The sequence below is a fragment of the Orbicella faveolata genome, unplaced genomic scaffold (genome assembly GCF_042242905.1).
Source record: "Orbicella faveolata isolate gen_17 unplaced genomic scaffold, um_ofav_v1 contig_14, whole genome shotgun sequence".
NCBI lineage: Eukaryota > Metazoa > Cnidaria > Anthozoa > Scleractinia > Merulinidae > Orbicella > Orbicella faveolata.
This window is the reverse complement of record NW_028301541.1, coordinates 775,324-798,811: the sequence shown is the minus strand read 5'-3', so window position 1 is coordinate 798,811 and position 23,488 is coordinate 775,324. Positions and strand designations below refer to the sequence as shown.

At 39.0% G+C, this 23,488-nt stretch overlaps 1 protein-coding gene and 1 pseudogene across 2 annotated transcripts; one reads left to right on the top strand and one right to left on the bottom strand.

Moving 5' to 3' along the window:
- The first annotated feature begins 1 nt into the window (after nucleotide 1).
- Nucleotides 2-11,692, top strand: LOC110062734 (ferric reductase 1-like). The gene is made up of 21 exons (XM_020769683.2): nucleotides 2-507; nucleotides 1,836-2,075; nucleotides 2,198-2,308; nucleotides 2,443-2,549; nucleotides 3,215-3,326; nucleotides 3,850-4,026; nucleotides 4,653-4,751; nucleotides 4,936-4,997; nucleotides 5,719-5,804; nucleotides 6,387-6,520; nucleotides 6,748-6,930; nucleotides 7,262-7,363; nucleotides 7,744-7,802; nucleotides 7,984-8,066; nucleotides 8,186-8,302; nucleotides 8,440-8,549; nucleotides 9,409-9,495; nucleotides 10,000-10,097; nucleotides 10,340-10,398; nucleotides 10,775-10,912; nucleotides 11,127-11,692. The coding sequence occupies exons 1-21, from the start codon at nucleotides 493-495 to the stop codon at nucleotides 11,213-11,215; spliced, it is 2,268 nt and encodes a 755-aa protein (XP_020625342.2). The 5' UTR covers nucleotides 2-492; the 3' UTR covers nucleotides 11,216-11,692.
- Nucleotides 11,693-13,716: 2,024 nt separating this feature from the next.
- Nucleotides 13,717-23,274, bottom strand: LOC110062747 (uncharacterized; annotated as a pseudogene). Its single transcript, XR_016206300.1, has 11 exons — nucleotides 23,093-23,274; nucleotides 21,210-21,452; nucleotides 20,264-20,638; nucleotides 19,613-19,728; nucleotides 19,283-19,517; nucleotides 18,253-18,729; nucleotides 17,358-17,580; nucleotides 16,088-16,141; nucleotides 15,755-15,796; nucleotides 14,915-15,085; nucleotides 13,717-13,861 (listed from the first exon to the last, which is right to left on the bottom strand). The product of XR_016206300.1 is annotated as an uncharacterized LOC110062747 (transcript).
- Nucleotides 23,275-23,488: the final 214 nt, after the last annotated feature.

The following is a 23,488-nucleotide window of genomic DNA, read 5'->3' as shown; positions in this document are numbered from 1 at the left end:
AAAACGAGTAATGTCATCTATATTCTACATGACTTAGGTTTCCTATTCAATGCATATCAAACAGATTAATATTCGGTTGAGTTCAGTAGAACAATAAAGCGTGACGTAAATCTTAGTTCATAAAAAGGTTTTGTGCTCATTGTCAATTATGATAAATTGACATCCTTTGATAAAGAAGGATTAAGAGTCGATAAGAGCACTAGATGGACATAAAAGACATGTCGATGTTTCTTAGCAAATAATCTGAGTTCATATTAGCTGGCTTCCATTCAACGTAGATACATTCATTGATTTCAAACCACAACCAAGTAGACTTTTCCATTTTTATGAAAGATCACGTGAGATTATTAATTAAGGTTAACCACTCAGGGACCAGTATCAGTGGATTTAAAAATTATTTGCGTTACACTACGTTATCAGTAAGCGCGATTGCAGAGGACCCGGACAAGTGAAACGCTGTGTTACACTAACTTTGCGGAGTATATCCTAAAAATGCTGGACTCTGTGGTAAGTGATTTTAAACTCAAAAATACTATATATTTCGTACGTGATACTAGCTTTGTAGTACTAAACAACGTCGGGATGCCGCAATAAACCGGTTTAAGTAATAAATATTTAGTTAAGCGAACCGTTTTAAGAAACGTATGCATGCTAAACCGACTCGAAGCATTTCGCCAGACACGAGAATTTTCATACCGTGAATGGGGTAGACAGAAAAAGAACTTTCACAAAGCGTAAATGCACTGCATGGACAAAGCCGCTATGCGTGAACAACAGAGAACAGATAGAGAGCTTTAGTGATCACATGAAGGTTATTTCCAAAATTGTACATTTTATACGTTCTGAGGTTAAGAGTGGTTGATATTGAGTCGTAATATGTTCAAATATAAAAGTAATCAATAAAAACTTTATATTTGACAATCGTAGTGGTACAGAATACAGGATTCGGTTATCGATATGGTTTCAGTTCATGAACACAACATTAGCTGTATATTACGTAAGATGTGAAAAGATGCGATCTTGCTAGGTAGCAGGTCATGGTCAGATATTTGTACGTTACTCGTATGTCATTTGTCAAAGCAATATCTTCATATCTCAAAATCCTACAAGGCGGCGTTTTATCGACGGTTATTTTAACAGTGAAAGGACAACAATGTTACGAGGACAAACGCATTGTTGCTCTGGTTAATTCCTCTTTTTCTGACAACAAACAAACGTTTTTACACTCATTTGTAAAGCGCGGGGGAACCATTTTTTTTTCCTGTCCTCTTTAAAGTCATGTCACGAAACATCGTTTTAATACAGACATATCTACGTAGTAAAGGAAACATTTTTCACAGTGAATGATCTACGGTGATAGTGTTTCCTACGCCCAAGCATTACACTTAAAATTCTTTCATGACGATGCGTTATTTTAAACAATAGCATTCTCTCTTTTTTGTTTTTGAGTAAACAGTCACTGTAAAATGCAGCACTCCGCCGCAAGTGACAAAAACACTCTGATACCCTGTACAAATTTACTCAAGTTATTTTCATGCCCTTAAGATATGCTTATTAATGTTCTTCGTAAAGTCAGAGCTTTTGTTTTCCGGTGAAGACGAAAACGTAAAACCTATTAAATCAGGTTGTTCCTCTTGCCGCTCCAAATACACCAAGATTAGAGCTAGAGTTCTGCAGAAGAGTTTTATTTTTGTCATTTTGTTCTTCGGGGATTCAAGAGAAAGCCGGCTACAGAACTGTTTATTTTGCCTTGTCATGCAAGTTCGTGAGAACTAATTATGTATGAAATATATATTTAGTACATGGCTGACTAACCATTGACTTGTCAATTGCAGTTGTTGTTCAGGTTACTAGCGGTGCTGACGTCACACTCTTTGCTGACGTGTGACGGGTTCCCCTCTCATGCGCCTATCACAGTTTGTGAAAATTTCACGCCGTTCCATAGGACTCCAAGTATGCAGCCTATTTCGAGTCAGCCGCTCAACACAAGTCCATATTCGATCCACGTGAGCAGCGAAAACTATACACGTGACGCCATGATAACTGTCACGGTTAATGGCACCAAGGCTATTAAGGTAATAAAACTAGATGTCCGCACGCTTGATTTTGATAAAATTAGCGTATTAAATACTTATTCCGGAAGACAGAAAAACCATGCCAACCCAGGACAAATTAAACAATTCTTTCCCATTTGTAGGGGTTCATCATCCAAGCCCGTGCCGTGGGGGATGCCAGACCAGTTGGCACCTTTCAGGGGCCTCTGTCTGCGGACCAAACCTTCTTGTGGTGCTCCGGTGGAGAAGAACAGGTATCCTTGAAATAGAAACGTGTCTTTTTATTCGCCTAATGTTATCTCCCTTAGTCTGTTTTCTCTTTCAATTCGCCATTGAATATCCATCCTTCCTTCCTTACTCCTTTGTTTCATCTGTCTTGCGTCAACAGAATACTGTTGCTCATCACCGTTTCAAACCGCCAAATGGATCATTACCTAAATCTTTAGAATTTACTTGGAAAGCACCGGGATACAGTGTGGGAAATATCACGTTTTGGTAAGTTCTTTTTGGAACGTTCTTCTTATTTGATACTTTTATACTTTTTATATACTTTTAAGTGGTCTGTCTGACTGTGGGGTCTTTGTCTCTTTAACGGACGATCCTAATTGCATTTCTGTATTGTTAGATGAATAAAAATAATAAACAACATCAACAACGACAACAACGACAACACAACAACAAGCTTTATCTCTACAGCCATAAATCGGTATTGCTGTGCAAAAGCATATCGTATTTAAACATTTACACTCAAACATCATAATCAAACATTTGATTGTAATTTGCTCACAAAACAGGACGATATTTACTGCAAAGCTAAATGTTGATAACTTAATCAGTGGAGTTCATTAATTGTATAATTAATGTGCTGTTATCTAATTTTCTAATCAATGAATTCTTTGAGCAATGAACTAGGAAATGAGTTCTGTTTTCAACGTTGAGAGCAAAAAGTCTGCAGAGTCTGTCACACCCAAAGATTTTGTCATATCTACCTTCTGAAATTTCTGGTTGTTTATTCTGTTTCTATGCAAAGATTATCAGCATAATGTAATTTTAAAATTGCTATACAAGGTCTTGTACAGGATTGTTAATTTTTAAGTTTCATTTAATTTATTTTTTCTAGATCAGCTTAATTTTAAACTAAAGACCTTTTCTCGTTTCAGGGGAACTTTTGTCGAAAGCTATACCATATTTTGGGTTAGTATTCAATCTGTAACAGTCCACGGACCCACAGCTGACCCTCAAACACCACCAACGATACAACCAAGTTTTGCGGTACGGATTGTAATTGTTCAATTAATTGTTTACTTTTACGCTAGCTAATTTATTTACGCTTTTACCTTTTTTGATAAATTGGATCTGTTATTGAATATTATACCACTTTTGTTTCCATAAACTGCAAGTGTGGATATTCTCTCTGTTTTTGGAGTTTGGAGGGAGGTGGGGGAGGCGGTAACAGTGCAGTTGCCTAGTTACCTAGATACCTAAAATGGTGCATTCACTCGTCCCCAGGTAATCTTGAACCCAGAACAGAGTGAGATCTGGCAATGAGATTAGCCCCATGTTATTCTTGCCATTCAAATCCAGTTAAGATGGCGTCTCTGCACCAGTGGCTGGATTTTAGAAACGAGAAGACCCTGGGAATAATTTGGGCGTTGGTAGGCTAAAACTTTGTTGCGGATCGTTAATTCCAAGACAAACATGAAGCACTGTTTATGTACATGTAACGTTGGGGTCTTCAGGTCTTTTGTAATAAAGAACAATTGATTTAAATTATACTTCACATTGTCATTTTCAGGTAACAAAGGATGGTTGTGGGAGCGAGAAAGGTTGCTATTCCGAGCCCGAGGACTGCACAAACAGTTCAAACTGTATATTCCTGGTCACTTACCAAAGAGCAGGAGAGAACATCACTTTTGAAATGAGTGGAAAACACGGTTACGTTGCTGTTGGTTTTAACTCCAAGCAAGAAATGGTAAGAAGAAACTGAAGTTAAATATGTCATAACTAATGTCCTCTTACGTGACCCAGTTTGACCAGTTATCCTTAAGATACTTTGAGGCTGATCGTTTTTCTTAGGGTTCGACATGTGTTTATCTCAGGCTCCCGCGAACGAACGCAAAAATGGAGGCCCAGTCTCTTCTCGTCTTAAAACTGCTGCCCTTTCCTGATTTTCAAGAGGAAAAGAATCTGCAAGCAGCCTAGGTTGCCCTGGAATTTGGTGGGCTAACCTAAAGTTCATCTCGGGAACGGCGTGAAAAACTGCCGAACATCCGCAAAAATCTAGGTTAACCTGTATCAAGTCACCTACCAATTCTGCAAGGGAGACTGCTTAATACAGGTTTTTTTCTAGTTAGGTTTGTGCGTTGTATCTTTATTTCAAGGGACGTATGCTATATTCAAAGTTGTTTATGTTGTTGTTGTTGTTGTTGTTGTTGTTCTTCTTCTTCTTCTTCTTCTTCTTCTTCTTCTTCTTCCAAGTTACCCCACCTCCTTTATTGCTGAAGTTTCTTGTAGGGGTTCGTTAAAAGAAAATAAATAAATCAACTAGCAAATGTGCAAATATACTGCAGTTGAAACATATTGTCATATTCTCTGTAGGACCAAACCGACACCATCACCTGTTCAACTTCAGCCAGCAGAGCTGTTGAGATCAGACATTACTTCATGGATTTTCACCAGCCCATTCGAACTAACTTGGTAATTATCAAGATCTATTATCTCCTAACTGTATTACTGGCTTGTCCAACAGTCATGTGATGAGAATGGTCCTGAATAAAGGTCTCAAGACCAATATTAAGAGAACTGTAAGACAATGGATGAAAATCTTCCTTTTATTGGATGAATGAGGAATTATTGTTTCAAATTTCATTTTTACCATTAGGGAAACTCGACGGACATCATTCGACATGCCGCAGCTTATGAGAATGGAACAATGACGTGCAGGTATTTATAATGTGTACATGAACGAATCAGGCCCTATGCTGTAAACGTTACATTTGTTATTACTTCGTTTACACGCAGATACGTGGATAGGGACTGCCTTGTTCCCAGCTATTAATATTCCTCTTTGATTGGAGCACGGTGTCCGTGGAGTTATTGGCTTTTTGTATTAAAGGAAAATCGTGTTTTGTCGCCCAGACATTTGGGGACCGCGCTCCCCGCAGAAGATGTCTCGCAACGTTCTCGTTACAGAAAGTGTTGCTCAGAAAGTAAAATCAAGGTCTACTTTTCGCAACAATTAGTGTAACGAGAACGTTGCGAGACATGTTCAGACCATAGGATGCTACGCTAGGCAACACCCCGTATAACTTTTCTCGCAACAGCGCAATAAAGCTGTGAGATTAGTTGTTTGAAGGACTGGCTAGTGTAAGCAGAGCGCTTTAGTCCCCGCCTTTCAATGACGACGTGCAACTATATTAAGACGAACTAGCCAAAGTTACTGACATTCTCGTCTCCAGAGCTACCTTTTCCTCGTACCAATTTCCTCCAGCTGAAAGCGACGGGCGGCTCTGGGGACGAGAATGAGTTAGAAGAAGATAAGGTTAGGCAACCTGTTCACTTCGCTTAGTCCTTAGCATCACCGTGGATTCCTTTTTCCCGCGCTTTTTCTAATTTTGCTGCTTCTGAGTTGAATCACAAAGGACATAATTTTACCCATTTGCAGATTCGTTCGTAAAATCTCACCCACGGGATCAAATATGACAGATCTTACAAAGAACTGGTTCTTTATCTTTGCTTGGACCGGTGTCAGTAAGTACTGCCTTGTGAATTGTACTAAGTGTTTACTACGTAATTGTATGTAGGGTTTGTCGAACTGTTTCTGAGAAATTGTATTAAAGGAATACCGTGAAATAACAAAAGCATGTCTTATACACCAATAATCGCAAAAGTGTTCAAACTCCTTCGCTTTTTCAATAGCCTCGCTACCCAAGAATATGAGAAAGTATTTTTGTTTTGTTTTTTAAGCGAGTTAAGTTTTGCCTTATGGCTCTATTTGTTTTTGCGCAATTCTTTACACATGCATTACTTTCTAAGGCCGCTTCTAAGCCTATATTCTCTGGAAATATACCACTTCGGTCGTGTTCTACACCTTCCTCAAATTATAACATTTTTAAATTGCATCGACTGTCAATTGAGTGTCGTTAAACCAAAAATACACCAGTTACTTACCAATCAGACTACTCAGCCAATCTCAAACCGTTGAAAAACCAAAGTTATTGCCTGATTACTTTTGACACTTAACTCAAAACCGCTCTAATTTAGTAAAAATGGTTTGACTTTTTATTTTCTTTATTGTTATTAACCTCTGTTCTCTTCGTTGTTTTTCTTTAGCTCGCACAGGCGTCTTAAATTATCATGTTGAAAACGCATCTTTCACCGCCGAACGCGTCAACGTTACACGGCCAGCCATTTTGAAAAACGGACGTAAATTGGCGCCAGTACCGACACCCGATGGAAAACTGGAAGTAAGATAAGTTACGGATAGGAGACATTGTTTACACTTTTATTCCCGCACTACAAGGAAAGCTTTCTTTCTCTCTCGTGGACGCAGAAATTTATTTCTTTTTTTTTTCTAATCGATGTAAATATTAACAGCGAGGTTGCCGCAAGAAGGTCTTACATTGCCACAAGGCGACTTAACTTAGTAATAGCATGGATTTTAGAGTCTGATGTTAATTTTAATTTCATCTAGTTCCTCACTTCCAAATGTGGCGACGAGAAAAGCTGCTACTTTGAGCCCGATGGCTGTTCATCCAGTGGTACCTGCGACTATCTTGTGACATTCGAACCTTGTGAAAAAAAGGATAACGTCAATTTTGAGTTGAGCGCAAAGAGCGACTGGGTCGCCATAGGATTCAACGATGAAGGCAAAATGGTAAATAACGCAATCTTTTAGCATATAACAGGAAGTCTATAACGGTCACGCAAAGGCTATTTGGGACATCACGCAGTCATTCCTGTTCTTAAGCTATTCCCAGTAACATCGGTGATGTCAAATAGAAGTAAAGACGCATTTCAGTATTCGAGAGAAAGCAGCGGTTAATGATTAACTTGTACAGTGATTAACTAAGATTTTCGACGTACGTTACATACAGATGGTGACTTGGGAAGATTGCGTGACGGGAAAGATAACTTGACGGGCAAATGAGGTGGGACCCCTCGCACAGAACTGAAAATACAATATTTCATTTCATTTTGCTTGGCAGGATGGTACAGACACTATCATCTGCTCCCGCCTCAATGATGGCAGTGTCGCTATAGAGCACTATACCTTGAATGGCTACAACAGTCCAGTTCAAACCAAACCGGTAAGAATTGTCTTCCTAAAAAGGTTCACTAATTATGTGTGGGTTTTGTTGAGTCGAACCTTCCTCAAACAATTTACTTATCAAATTTAACAACAACATCAAGTGACGTGAAAACATCGTAACAACGAGCAAACTAAACTGACTAACAGTTGTTGCTGCGTACCAAAAAACATAAAAAGTCACCTAAAAAATGAATAAAGACTAAATTAATCAAAACAGTAAGAAAGCTAAAACAAAAAAAAAAAATGAAAGGAATTGGCTAGTAAGTTAATTAGCTTTAAAGCAATTGACTGACTAATGTTTAAACGGAAATTTAACTTGAGTGTCGTGAAGCATTTTGTCAGTCAGTAGTGTAATAGATTTTTTGAACTCGTACCTAGACTCCCGCTGGTCTCACGGTTATCTCTGGCGCTTTTGAGGATGGAGTTATTAAGTGTAGGTAAGTGTCGCAGCCTCAATGGAAAATGCTAAACTATTTGCTTAGGCAAAATAGACGCTAAAAATGACTTACTTTGAAAAATTGTTCGAGCTTCTTTTATCAACTAGGATTATACTTTTTTCCCTAACTTTTGTTAATTTTTTTTTTACCATTGTAAGTGATTTCCTTCTTTATATTTCAGATTCTCGCGGAATAAAACAGCAAGTTCCATGTTTCGTTTAGACAAGGAGGTATTCTTGATTTACGCTCGTGGCAGCGTGAGTGGTAAGTTAATTGAAGATTTGTTTAGTCAGTAAGAAAGTAATATTTGTCTAAACAATCCTGCTCGATTACCTCAAGTGTCATTACTCAAAACTCTGTTTGTTTCTTTGTTTGTTTTGTAGGTGGCATACTTAATAAACACACTCACAGGTCATGGAGCGCCGATAAAGTCGACGTCTGTAAACTGAATGCACCACTAAAGAGCGAGACCCCAGACACCAAGCTACTGAAGGCGCATGGTAAGAAGTGTGCGAGTGTATCATTTTACTTGAAGTACAGTTGAACTTGTTTTACAATTTAAAAGGAAATCAACATCAGAAGTTTATAAACTTCTGTCTACACCTATGTTTACATCAGCAATTTAATTTAATTCCAGGCTCTCTTATGGTGTTAGCCTGGGTCGGGTTTGCTACCTTGGCTATATTTGCGGCCCGTTACATGAAAGACGCGTGGGGCAAACTGTTTGGAAAGAAGAAGTGGTTCCAGGTAAACTAGCGTTTGCATCTGTTACGTCATGCTTATGCTCACTGAAACGTCCATGGTGACACAGTCTAATTAAGGTTGGGATTAGCTCTTGTATTGTTCCAACAAAAAGTGTTGTTCGAAAGTTATGGTTTGACGTCCCCTTTCAAGAAGATTGCTTTGCGTCCACTGTAATGTGCAGTTTTCGTTCAGACGTTAATCAAAGACTAATTTAAGAAAACATTTTACTACGCAGAAGACAGCACGAAGTTTCACAGCTTTCTTCGCATAGTATGCAATCTCGATTTTTCGCAAAAGGTAGTACTCCCCAATTTTCATTTAAGGCTCCGTCTTCAGAACCTTTCTTGTTACTTCCGAGTTCTTATGTAAAGTCCTGGCCAAATGGACTCGAAAGTGGCCGCAAGTTGAACTTGCGTAGAGACTTGCGTTGGGTGGCCACACGGACTCGCAAGTTTCCTCGCAAGTACACGCAAGTCGCCAAAAACCACTGAAAAAAAACAAAACAAAACAAAACAAACAAAAAAAACATTTCAAGGCTATGTATCCTGTATTAGAATAGATTGTTTTAACAACGAATGGACGTCACTCAACTTGTGTTGACTTGGGTTGCCTGGCCAAACGGTGAAAAACTTGCGTCGGCTTGCGTTCCAATTTGATCTCGACCAAAGTGAGTACAAGTCATCGCAAGTCAACGCAATTGAGCGCAAGACCTTGCCAAACGGAATCGCAAGGAGACTCAAGTATTGAACTTGCGTCTACTTGAAAGTCCGTTTGGTCAAGGCGTAACTCCAACATTATAGAGTGTGCATCTATTTTCACGCTTACGTGATCTCATTTCGCTTTATTTTATTGTTATTTTTAGATTCACAGAGCCATGACTGTCTGTTGTTTAATTTGCACGTTGGTCGGTTTTGTGCTGGTCTTTGTTCACGTTGAAGGCTGGTCTGAAGTAAGAACGATTTATATTAATAGTGCCACTGTATCGTTGTATTGCAACTGACGCCTGAATCAAACTCGTCCTGGAATTAGAGACCTAGTAACATAAGAGAACCGATACTGTAGCCAGTCGCAACACTCTCGTCAAATAGTTATGACAAACCATAATGAATTAAAACAGGTTGGGCGGATCCTCTAAGTGAAAACGGTTCCGGGCATATGGAACATCGCGCGCCTCTCTTACGTAAAGGTCTCTTCACTGATAGCACGTGGTATGAGTTCGCCATCGTTCAGCTAGTCTTTACTTTCTTCGCTAAGAAACAGTCTGGTTCTCATACAGATAGGTCAGATGATTTGTCTTGCCATAAAGTATAGACATCCTTCCCTTCAACTTTTATATATCTGCAAAAGATTTAAAGCGTTCCCTGGTTAAAACGGGTTGAATTAAGGCTACAAGCCCTAAGCTGCCAGCTTTCATCTTGTAACGAACACTGATTTCATTTTCATCAATTCACAGGCGGACGTGGCGCACTCAGTATTGGGGATCATTATTACGTTCCTTGTCTGTGTACAGCCCATCATGGCTCTCATGAGGCCCGGGCCAACTGCTGAGAAGTAAGGACACGATTTGATGCGTTGTAATTTCTCAAGTTCAATATATATTAATTTCAACGTTTTTGTCTTTTGTTTAAAACTGATAAAATAGAACTGACATAATTAAGTAAAGGTGTAATTATAAACTGTCATAAGTAATATCACCGAGCGGAGTATCACAGTAACGATAGATAGCTATTAGGAAGTTCCTGTCTTCTTATAGTATTCTGGTAGCTTGACTTTTTTTTCTTATTTGTCAACAGCCGCTGCATTTTCAACTGGGCTCATCGTTCAGTTGGCGTCACTGCATTCATTCTCGGCAGTAAGTTTCCTAAAGTTGTTGTCGTTGATAATACATCAGCGAGCTCTTGATCGTTTCTCAGTACCGAACTACTTCTGGGCATAAGCCAGCGTCAGGCCTTGTTCACTCTAACGACATAGCGGCATTACGACATAACCGTAATGACATAAAAAGGACGTTATTTCGTTATGTTTGCAGCGTTAACATGCTGACATAACGACATAATAGCAAAATAACAGCATCATCATATATAACGCATAAGGAGAAAAATCCTGATCTTTTCCTTATGCTTTTATGTCGATGTTCACTTTGCAATATTTGCAGTCAGGAGACATGAGATGTTGGTCTCTCTTTGGAGTCAAATACTAATATTATTTTTTTGGGAATCGCTCTTTAGTTGCCAACATCTTCCTCGGTCTTCGCCTGCCACATTTGGACACAGAATTTGGAGTCTATTTCATGGTTGCGTTTTGTGTTGGGCTGCTGCCAGTTGTTGTTCTCGAGATCTATTTAATGCGCGGCAAAAAACAGCAAGGTAAGATGTAACAGGGAAATAAATTCAGTATAGTAAGATAAACAAATATCCAGGCGTATAATTAAAGAGATTAGAACCCAGAACTCAGTTGCGAGAGGCGCGCCAAAAATCAGCGCATACGTAGTCAATGGAAGAGCAGGAACAAGCATGTGTTTACCAATCACCTCACCTTTTTGCTCATTTTTTTTCTTGTATAAATTTCTTTTGTTTGCAGGTGTTTTTTACATGACGTTTGGATTCATCGCTGTCCTGGTTACCTCTGCCTGTTTGGCTCTGCTTCTGCTCATCACCATGGCAACTTAAGAAGAAACCAAGCTAGGTCAAAATGGAATGACTTTTTTCCAGCCTGTGTTGCTTATGAGAAGTCAGCATTGGTTTTCAATCGCACATGTTTTATAGTTTGTCCTGCATCTTAGGAGTTTAACTCAACTTATAAGGCTACTGATTAAGATCTGGACTGGATCGAGGGGGTGGGGGGGGGGGGGGGGAAGGCACTTTTATCGTTATCCAGAAGTGTTTTTAAAAAAATGTTTACTTTTTTTTTAATAGAAATAGAAAGCCAAATTTCACGAGTTTGTATTGGCGGCACGAAATGGGCGAATCATTTTAACAAAATCATTCATGATCAGTTTTAATTAACGTGCTTGTAATAGATTGTCACTTGTGTCATAGGTAAAGAAAATAATACAAAAACCTGCTTTTTTTACGCCCAGTAATTTGAATTGTCAGAGACGTTTTATAAAAACATGGACAATAATAAAGACACTTAAAAAGCCTCAATACTGTCTCTTTATTCATGCCACCTGCGACGACATGTAACCCCCACCCCCCTCGCACCCACAATCTCCTCTAACAAAAACGATTTTATTAGATTCACACAATTTGATACAGCCGTCAATTTAAGAGAGCGGAAGCAGTTCATTAACTTAGCCACAACTTAAGAAATTTGCGCACGATATTTTTGCTAGCACGTCTACGAAGGCATAAAAATAACTGACCACTGGCCATGCAAAGCCTCAATACTGTCTCTTTATTCATGCCACCTGCGACGACTTATAACCCCCACCCCCCCCCCCCACCCCCACCCCGTCTAACAAAAACGATTTTATTAGATTTACACAATTTGATGCAGCCGTCAATTTAAGAGAGCGGAAACAGTTCAGTGACTTAGCCACAACTTAAGAAATTTGCGCGCGATATTTTTGCTAGCACATCTACGAAGGCATAAAAAATAAAATAACTGACCACTTCCTTTCAAATAATTAAACTTTTCGCATCAACTCTCGCAATTTTTGTTTGAAATCTCGCATTCTTAGCGGGTCTTAGTTCTCTTCCGTTATTTGGACTTCAATCGGGATATCTTGTGTGAGGGATTTAACAATATGTTTGAAAATTGTTTTCTTTGTAATTGATATTAATAACTTGTAAACAGATCTTTGTTTGACAGCCTGATTATTTTTCCCGCCAAAAGCCAGCTGTTGAACGCGGTTTGTCACTTCCATATTAGGGTCTCCGTCAATCATTTGCATACAGACACGGCCGAAAAAGTTTCAGGCTTTTAATATTGAAATACGAGATTTTAAACGGTAACAGACGACATAAACTGGTATTATTTCCTCGATTTTGGGCTGGGAACAGAATAACAAGGATAAAACAAGAAAGATACCAGCGGAGGAGGGGAAAATATCTTGAAACATCGGTGTAATAAGCTGCTGTTTGTGGTCAACAGCGTTTGGAAGCGAATCCCGTGAGGTAGGAGAGTTAACTTGAAGTTTAAAAATTGTATTTTTTACCATCAATTGCATTGCACTACTTAAAAAAAATCCGGAAAATTGTGTTATTTCGACGCAATATTTGCTTTCCGTAATGCTTAATTATATAAATTAAGATATTCATGTTTTTATTCACGTTGCAAATGAACAACCACAATGCCATTTGGCTGGATCGGCGTAAATAGTTTTGAAAACTTTTAATTCTAACTTTGATTCCGGCTTCTGCTTTTCTCGAGGTTTTAAATTAAATATCAGGTTTGTTGAATTTTCAGTCGTAAATAAAACGTTGTTTAGATCATTTGATTTCGATTGATAAACCGTCGCAATGTTTCGTTTTGCTGCGGGATTGCTGCAATGTCGTTGCCAGCGCGTGTGCTCGCTGCCCGTGTTTAAATAATTCTAGTCGTAACCTGGCGGCCGGTTATGCTTGTAAAAATTACCCATCTTTGTTATAATGTGGCTTTGTAAATACGTACGTAATTAATTTGTCGTGATAAGGCCAAATTTTCAGTGATTCCGATACTTTTATTTTCTTTGGCTTACGAAAACTGAGTAACAGAGAAAAGCAACCATGTGAATTAAATTTTTCATAACATTGAATTTCAAATTCAAAATCAGTGGCTTCTACAATATAAAAAAACAGCCAGTTTATGAGAATCTTAAGTTCTTTTTTATGGTTCAATTGCGTACCTATTTTATTTATACTTCAGATTATTTTAAAAAAGTCCCCTGGAATATCTGAATGGTTAACTGCTTGCAAGCATCCCAAATGACCAATTCTGTCGAAAATTATGCGAGCCATGCCGGCACAATCGCTAAGACGTTTGGAAAAATTCAAAAATTCAATGCACATACTTTGTCACGACAAAAATATGACATAAAAGCAATATGAATAATTTTCCATATTATTTTATGGAATTATGCAATTCACTTGTGGTTGTGAAAACTACACGAGGAGTGAAATTTTAACGACCAGAAATGAAATTTGATTTGTCACTTCGAGAACAGACGTGAATTATACCACACGAGTGATTTGCTAAAAGGCTCTTTTATTTGACAAATCCATGTTTTGTTTCGTGTTCATAAAAGGAGTAGAAAATGAAACATCAAAGTCGTCAAAGTCGCTTTCACAGTAAGAGTGAATCATCTTGCATCAAAAAGGCATCTTTAGGCAGAGCTGGAATAAAACAAAAATGACTTTTTACCTCTCAAGGAAGTATATTCATGTGGATCTATATGTTTATATTCTACCCCAAAAAAAGTGTTTGATGTGAATAGAAAGTGGTGTAATTAAACTATAAAGTACAATAGCAAAACTGATAGCAAACGGTCTGCAATATAACAGCATATAACAGTAATATAAAAGCATATAACAGGTAAAAACTAAACACACACTCTCTAATCTTGATGTTCTCGCGGGCAATAGCTCACGTGGATGGATTCTGTAATTTTTGGACCATATCTTGCGCGACGGTGACTTCTCATGAACATCAAAAGCAACGAAGGCATGCGCCGAATTATTCTACAATTACTCTTGACCTCGAATGATCGATTGAAAGAAGACCAGACTTAATTCTTCGCTTTGAAAACAAAATTTGAATTTCTGAAAAAGAAAACATTTAAGTCAAATTAAAATCGTCGTTGTTTTCTAACAAAAAGTGTGAAGAAACGTGTCGTGTACACTGAGAACCCAATTAAAGTCATTGGCACGGAATCCAATTTAATTTCAGGAGTGTTGCATTCGTTCTTTGCGTTCGGCAAATAAAAAAAGAATCAAAAGTTTAACTGTTTACTAGTCGTCCAAAGCTGCTTTTTGTTTACAAATTGCATACTTAAGAAACACTAAACTTTCTGGAATTTTCATTTCGAGAAAATGCTTTGTTTAGGATAAATATCCTTTTAAAGCTAGTCCTCTAGCTGAGCTAATAATGTAATGACGCGCCGATAAACTACTGATAATGACGGCAATATGGTGTTAAATTAAGCTCTTTTGGGACAGAAATATTGCTTTCAAAACATAGGTAAATATTTTCCTTCTCCTTCGCTACTATCTGTAAGATTTTTTAGCTTCCTTACATCAGAGCAATCTTTATAGACTTTTCCTAGGTCTTGTTAGTAGCTTCTTAGAATACGAGGCAGCATTTTCTCATATTTTTCAATGCAAACTATGATGCAAATTAAGGTGTATTTCATACAACAAATGTCAACTTCTGTGTTATTGTCAACATACCTTTCGTTAGAAGAAGCTGCAACAAAAGCATACAGAGGGTTTTTCCCATATTCGGTCAGATCTTGGAACTGCAAAGTCATCACCGGTTCAGATGGGGTGCTCGGTTGCGCGTAAAAATCAGTGACCTGACGCTTTGCATAATACAGTGGATTCACAGCGCACTCACTTTCCCTTAATAAGAGACAGAAAGAAACGTTTGTCAGATTTCATCATTCTACCAAAAAAGAAATCAACAAATATACTCACGTATCGTACAGCGGGTTTTCCGTCGAGTCACTCGTGAACTTTACACCATTGTGAAAACAGCAGTAATGCTGTTACCTTCTCTTAGTATCTATACCGTTGGTATATTAACAATGACGCAATATATCAAACACAAAAGACCGTGTTTGACCACATTTCCAAACATCAAGAAGACAGTTAATGATTTTGAGAACTTTAAATAACCGATTGCACTTCGCAATCGAAATTTCCTTCTTGCTCTTCATCAAAGTCAGCTCAGCTCAGGCTGGGTGAAACTGGACAGTTCACTTTGGTAAACCAGAAAGTTCAACACTTAGGGAGATAAAGGGTGCACTTCTTTCGGCTTAAAATTCTCGCAAAGGTTTTGACCTCCATTCTACTAGTCACATTTGGTTCATTTTGTGTGCGACTAGTATCACCACATAACCAATCATTATCAATGGTTTCACTTTGAGTAACTGTTAGTGTATATCGTACTAAGGGCTACGTGCAGTCCTACCGGGACGTGCGTTCAAGGAGATTTCCAACCAGAGGGGTCTCGGCTATAAATCAGAGAATCTTGCGTGTGAAGTAAAAAGACAAAAGTTAAAATCTTACCTTTCATACAGAGGGTTGTCAACAGACTCTACTTTCGGATTGCTGTTTGAGATGAAATGACATATAAAATAACTTTTCTGAGGACAGACGAAACCTAAGCCTTTTAAGCCTTAAAAAATCAGCTGTAGCATTGATCTAGTTCTATCGTCTCTTTACTGGCCATGTCATTAAAAGTTCAAAATATAGAGAGATCTTGGGAATCTAAATCCCGATCACCTTGGAAGAGAAGTGTGATAAAACATGAAATTCTCCCACTAAGAATTATGGTAAATGTATGACAATGGCTAAGGAGAATTTTTATGCTCATCTCAGTCTACAAAGGACTATCACTACCTCTCATAGTAGACAAACTGCTCGCGGTCTAGTTTATCTTTTCTTCTTTGATTCCTAACATGAAATAAAAATTGGAATGGTGATGAGTTTTTAAATCCAACAAATGAGAATGTTACCACTATGAAAAATACCAGTGGTGTCCCAAGCACATAGGGAGAAATTACTCTCGGGCAGTAAAGTAGACAGTAAAAGATGACCTCAGGTTCGACTTACCGTCCGAAGCGTTAATTTTGTGAGCTCAAGTGAGGACGATTATCTCGGAAAGGCGTTTATTGGAGACGTGGGTTTATTCCTTTTTGTCTTAGCAATTTTGAATTGCCCACTGAGTACAAAACGTGAACTTGATTAAAATGAACTCTTGAAACTTGCACACTCAAGACTGAATCTCAATCTCTACAGACCTAAGTTCTAATTTGTGAAGCCTTAAAGATAGTTGAATGGACTTTAAAAGACAAGGTCACTCCAAAAAGCTTACTTTTTTGTCTCCACCTATGTTCACCTATAGCGAGTAAACATTGGGTATTTCCACTCACCGAAGTTTCAGACTCTAAAGTGCCTACTATCCTGAAGAAATTCGTCCCGAAAGAAGCCCAAAGTTCGATTTTGGAGGCAGCCACTTTAACTGTAGTTGGCAGCCAGACCATATTTTTGTGACGTCATTCTTTCCAACTCGAAATTGGCGGGAAGCATAGAAACCTGCAACTGACTTGGCATCAAAACCAAAGGCCAGCAAAATGTATATATTTTGTCCAGCCGATTATCCCCTTCACTATATTTGTAACCTCTTGTAAGCAACCACCTCTCGTAACGACCGCGACCACCTTTAGAGCTAAAAGTTTGAATTTTTTTTGTTTCCCATAAGCGACCACTTAACAGATAATAGAGCGGAAATTGGATTACAAGGAGTTGCAACATCGCATTCCTGGGTAGTACGAGAGAAGGAAATTTCTTGTACCGGATTTTTTTTTTTTTGCGAAATTGACTGTATACATGAATAAAACGTTTAAAGCATAGGGGAAGTCTCTGCAGCTATCATATGCTAATGAGGCAAAATTTTAACCCAATATGGTCTAATCTTTCGTAAGTGACCACCTCCCGTATAAAACGACCACCTGTTCTTCACATTTTGAGTGGCCGCTTACGGGAGGTTCGACTGTACATTTTTTGAAGTGACCTTCTCCTTTAATCAGGAAGTGCTCACTAGAAAAGACATGCTAACTGGTTTAGAGGCTAAATCGAATCATTAATGGTTACAATTCTTAGTTCTTACCTCTTGCGATAGAGGAACAACATCAAAAGACACAATACCAGAAGCAGGAAACAAAGCGCTGGAACTAGTATCAAGGCTACATTGGATGATTCACCTTCTTCCGTTTTACGAAACCCAAATGAGGACTCATTTCTTGGAGGGGCAGTTGTCGAGGGTCTATATTATGTGGGCCTGGTGTATGTTGGTTCATTGGTAGCCTCTGTCTCTGCAATAATAGAAGAACCTGTTAAGGGCAGCGGATGTAAGTTGAACGTGAGTTTTCACTCGGCACGCGTGAAACGCACGCGTACACTGCCATCCATAGGTCTTTCCAGTCCTTTTCAGCAAAAAAGTGCATGATACTAATAGGTCCTTATGCAGAACTGACTAGCTAGCCTGTGTAGCTCGTAGGTGCCGTCGTAAATAGAGAACGAATGTCAGGTGCGCGCTAGCACGTGCACATTTCTTCCCGCGCCTTTTATAAAGGCTACGTAGGAAACGCGGCAACTAGCGAGTTGAATTCCACCTGAACGGTCAGTGTTCGCAAGGTCTGTGCAGCTGTGTTGTGTTCTTGAGCATTTACTCTTATGGTGCCTCTCGTCACCCCAGGAGTATAAATGAGCACCAGCTTAAGGTCCAGGCACCCTGACACCCTAACTTACCCTGCGATAACCTGGCGGCTCATAAAGCGGACGTAGCCAGGTCAATCCCAGTGTCCTCATACTAACTAAAGGAAAACGGAGTTAAGCACCATCCTGATAAGGGAATGAAACCCCCACGGTCTTCCTTATGACTTGGTCATATAAATATTACTTTATCGTGTTGAGCAAGTCTTCCTCAGTTATGTTGCAAAAGGCCGCCACAAAGTTTCTTTTATTTGATGATCTAAAATAAACACGCATGCACAAAACCTTACCTGTATTTACGACGATTGTTGTTTCCATTGAGTAAACAGTTGTGTGATTGGCAGGTTTCTTAGAGGGCCCATCTGTTGCCTCTGATGTTGATGAAATACTGTTTTCTTCGGTTTCTTTGTTGGTGGTGGTTCTCTCAACTTTCTTTGTTGTGATTTTCTTCGTCGTACTTTTAGTACTTTTCGTAATTCCTGCCGTGCCGGTAGAAGCAGTAATGCGTTGGGTTGTCTGTGCATTTTCTATAGTACTTTTGACTGTAGTGGCGGTTTGGGTTGTCTGCCCCTTGTTAGTTGCCTGTGCTTGGTTTGTGGAGCTTTTGACTGTGGTGGTGGCTTGAGTTGTTTCAGTGGGTTTAACGGTTGTTTTGGTTCCAGCTGGTGTATTTGCCACTGTCGTTGTATTTATCGTTGTTTGCGCAGACGGTGTGGTAGCTTTCGTTGTGCGAAAAATTGTCGTTGTTTTGATAGTCGTTGGAGGTTCTAAAGAGGAAATAAGTTCTTTTGTGTCAAGCAAAGCAAAGCATATTTTCGTGACCAAGCGTCTGTGTCATCCTCAAAGTATGATTCAGTGCTTGACTTTACAACGCTTTTAATATACTTTACCGAACCCAGTGGCTTGGACGTTATCCTCTGAGAATTTGTAAAATTTCTCTCGGTCCATGAGTCGATCTCAAAATGAACTATTTTAGTTTTATGTCGACAATTTTAAAGGATTTTAACCGTCCTAAAAACAAACTTTAGCGGAGTCATACCTAGCAGTGCGTGCAAGCTCTAATGCATTGCGACAAGAGTAAAAGCGAAGCTGCCTAAGATAAGTCGGCGAGCGAAGCGAGTTGGTGAGACGCCTCTCGCAGCTTCGCCTTTGCTCGTGCCGCAGCGTTTGAGAACTTACTCGCTTATCCTCATACTGCCTCTCACTACGATTAAAGCAAGGCTCCTGAGAAACTTTGTAGCCAATTACGAGCAAAATTTGCACACAACGTGATTGTTAAAATTAAGTGCAAAGCTGCGTAAAATCTTCTATTCTACTCACGCGTTGGTTTCTGCGCTGAATAAGAGGCCTGGAATCCAGCAAAGTTATTCTTGCTATCAGTCTTGAAAATGACAAATAACTCGTTGGATGAGGAACGGACTCCTGAGGGTGGGGGAGTCGTTTCACCTGAGTACACGCCCAGGGAGGGCGAGGTCTCGTTTTTCCCGTCGTACAGTTGAACATTATCAGTGCCTGGTCCTTTCTGGAGTGAGAACTTAGGAAACTTTAACACCACCTGTAGTTCAATGGGTTCAAAAACTATTAGCTCGATCATATCTCTATACTTAACGCATGTTCAGTGGGTGCACAATGAAGGTTTGTTATACTTACCTGCAATCCTTCTGGAACCTTTATCTTCCAGGAACAATATTGGCCTGCTGGGTAGGAATTTGGATAATTGGGAGACTGGAACGAGCCAGTGAATTGGGCCAAAGTGTAGTTGCAGCCTGAGATGACAAACAACGACAACGACAATAACGTGAGGTAAACATTTGTTTTAAATAGCAAACGGTGCTATTATTGCAATAATTCTTCTGTCAGTAACAAGGAGGTGCTAGTTTGGAAAGCTGTTACAAAACTTCTTAAGAGAAAGAAAGTGCAAGTCTATGTTATATACTCTTTGGTTAAAGTCATAATCAAGAGTAAACAAGAAGATAAAATACGTGGGTGATAGATTTTTGCGCCGGTACTGCACTACATGTGTCGATATAAAAGGTGCACTCAGAACAACTGTTTTTTCGATTTGCTAATCAAATGCAATTCTTATAACGCTTTTTGACGGCCCTAACTCAGAAACATCAGATTGACGTTTTATTTTCATTTTCAATTATGAAACAGTAGGAGTAACCGTTAACATGACAAATTGCGGTTATCTTTTTACGTGACAAAATACGGCATAGCGTAATAAGGAACGTTCTTTCGTGACAACTGACACAACGTTGTGTGACAATGAACGGTATAGTACAGCAATTCATTACTTACTAGTATAGTAACAGTAATGAATGGTGTGATCATTCAGCCCAGCTCCGTAAGGGTACGCTCCTCCGTACCCATCACCGTCCTCCTCAGTATCAAAACGAATCCATTCCGAGCTCGCTTCCGCCCACTTTACTTGTTGGCATGCGGCTGATTCGTACGCCACAAGGAAGAAAGGTGTGCTTGTTGGTAGCTCAATCGGTTCTGCTTTGTTACCGTCCGTTTTGCAGCAGTAGTAGAGTTTAGTGTTCTTGTCGTAAACTCCGTCCGGGAGAACTCCACCTTTGTTATTCTTGTTGAACCAGTCTTCGTCGTCCCATGTTATGTAACCTGATTTCAGGCCCTTGGGGCAAGAACCTTTCTTGTAAATACAGTATTTTCCTCAAGTAAGGAAAAACGTGTTAGTTATGAGCGAATGGGATGACAACGACGAACGGATGGAATAAAATTAAATCGAAGCTCTCAGGGTTAGTGAGTGCTTATTTTGGTAGCTTACCGTTTGTTTTCAACTCCTTGCCTCATGTTTTCAAAATGTAAGGAACAGTATGAGGTACCGACTTTGCTCTTATGTACACCTTAACGCCCTAATGTCAGTTTCATAACCTCGATGTGACGTTTAATCTACTTTTTTCAACTTCAAAGTGATAAAAAGCAAAGTGTTTCTCTTGTCCTTCTTCTCAGCACAACAGTTTCTTTAGGAACCACTAGCTTTCAGTATACCCCAGCATAGCGGCTAACTCATTTCTATGGTTATCTCATGTCACTAAAGCAATAGTTCATTTCCTGTGATGTGACAGGAATCGCTGTCCCGACTAAAAGGTTTACACTCAGCTCTAAACGTAAAATTATCTCAATCTTGCTTTAAGTTGCACAAATGAATTTGCACACCATTTTATCTTGAAAATTAACATTACCAATCGATGTAAATTGCGTCTAAAATAGGCACGCCTACCTTTTGGCCAAATAGTTCTTGATGTGTCAGCAGATGTGTCCGTTTTCATACAAAACGATCGCTTCAGATTATTTTTGTCCACACTTGCATCAAGGTGAAAATTACTTGAACGAGCATTGCTCGGTAAAAAATCCTCTGTGTCTTGGTACCGCCATCCTGTGCGCCACGTAAATTGATTGGATGATTGACAGCCAGATTGCGCGCGCGGTAACCCGTATGTTCCAGCAGGCCATTTAGACGTAGCTGTCATGTATATAATTACATATTTGAGTTAAGATTGGCTTTAATACCAACCAAGATGCCCCTTGGCACGCTTACACTCAAAAAATAGTAGCAAGAGAAGTGGGACCACTTTAATATAAGACTTTTCACCCGTTCGGGCTTCTTCAGTATATTAAAAATACGTGGATTGTATGGGATTGTATTTCCTCCAATCTTTTATTGTGGTTGGGTATAATTAGACAATTAGCGTCTTTATTGACAGATCGTTCATTTTCTAAGATACTAATCTTATTTGAAAACATGCCTCAAACAATAATAACGAAATCGCTTAACCTGTAGCTTGGATTAAACAGATTATAGTGTATATGCTTTCTCTCGTCGTACAGTTCAAAATGGATTCCGCATTGCATAGTCGATGGCACGTTAATTACAAAGGTTATTCATTCTTTACGCCACAACATATTTGTTTCCGCAGTAATCCAATCTTGTTATCTCATCTTCCCATTTTGTAGTCTGTGATCTCTGGGACATTTTGAACTGAAATACATGTAGCTCAAACATTCTTTCACATTATGCCTCCATTTCTATGCTAACTATTCCCGAATTTCCATCCCCTGCAAGTTCTAGTTGAACAAACCCATCGAACATCTGCGCATAATTTTCCTGTTGTCGCCAATGATTTTGAAAGTTCTTCAGAAGAGTAAAAATACACTAATATCATTGATGCATTTGTAAACAAAGCACTGTCAGTTCATGTTTGGCCACTGAACTTTTTTTTTCGCAAAGGGTATGATCCTTGAACTATGGTTTCCATGAAGGAAAGCAACAATGTATAATGGATACTCTGTCTTTATAAGTCGTATAGCTTTCATGTTGCGTAAGAGAGAGAGTTGACCACCCTTGTTACCAAGGTCAGTCAATAACGTAACGTCGTCTCCAAAACCAGAGCGTTACCAGGAAACGAATGATTGACAAGTTAAGAGACTAGTGGCGTGATCTCGTATGATCTGATCTTGGTTTATCTATGGGTGCTTATTTCCTTTAAGCGATGAAATGCGGTTTACCGCTTTTCGTCTGCTAAGGAACCCAGATTTTTTGTGATACCTGTGTATAGCCGGTGCATGACATAAATGTCAAAACGTTGTATGCTCATTAGTAAATGTGTGTCTTTCAAATTCGATTAAAACGCCCTTCCAGTACCTAAAAACTTTGAATGAACTCGACGACCGGTGTTTACTCTCGATGACCTAAAGGTGCATGAAAGTGTCTGTTGTAATTATCAAACAGTTAAACGTCATTGCGACAGCTCTTCAACTCGATAAATAAATTATAAACACTTACAATTTCTGGAAAAGTAAATTTAAGTTGTGTACAAAAATTACCTAACAAAAATTACGCGCCAGAAGTTAACGACTTTAACCTTTTATCAAATAAATTAATTGTCATCTCAGCTAGACGCACCCCAGATAGAAATTTCCATTTTTCGTATCTTCCCAAAGAAATTTTGATCTCGTACACCGATTCTGCCTTGTTAAGGTGACGAACTTGAAGAACGAGGGGGGTTTAATTTATGTGAAATAAAATCACTGCGTAAAATAAAATCACTGGCACTGGTATTTCGTCTAGCTTCGTCTATCACATCCACTGAAGTATTCACCTACCTAAAACGACAGACTCAATTGCGGCAAGAACAACAAGAGAAGCAGCAGGTAGTAAAACAGTCCTCATTTTCATACGGAGTTGACAAATCCTGTTATATATCTTGTAATCGTCAAATCCTTGAAGCTATACACGCACAGCTCCGAAATCTGCACGTGCCTAAGTTGACAAGTAAAAAGAAACATTAATTTTTATGCACGGTTATTTATTAGACCCGTGATGATTGCTTGTAACTTACTCGTCACCAGACCTCTCTTTCGAAAAATAGGTCCACAATGCGTACTCGCGTACTGGATCATGTATTTACTTTTATACCATTTGTTTTTAAATGGCAGTATTTGAGAGTCGTTTTGGACTCATAAGGGAGTTATACTGACCTGCGCAGACTTTGATTTGGA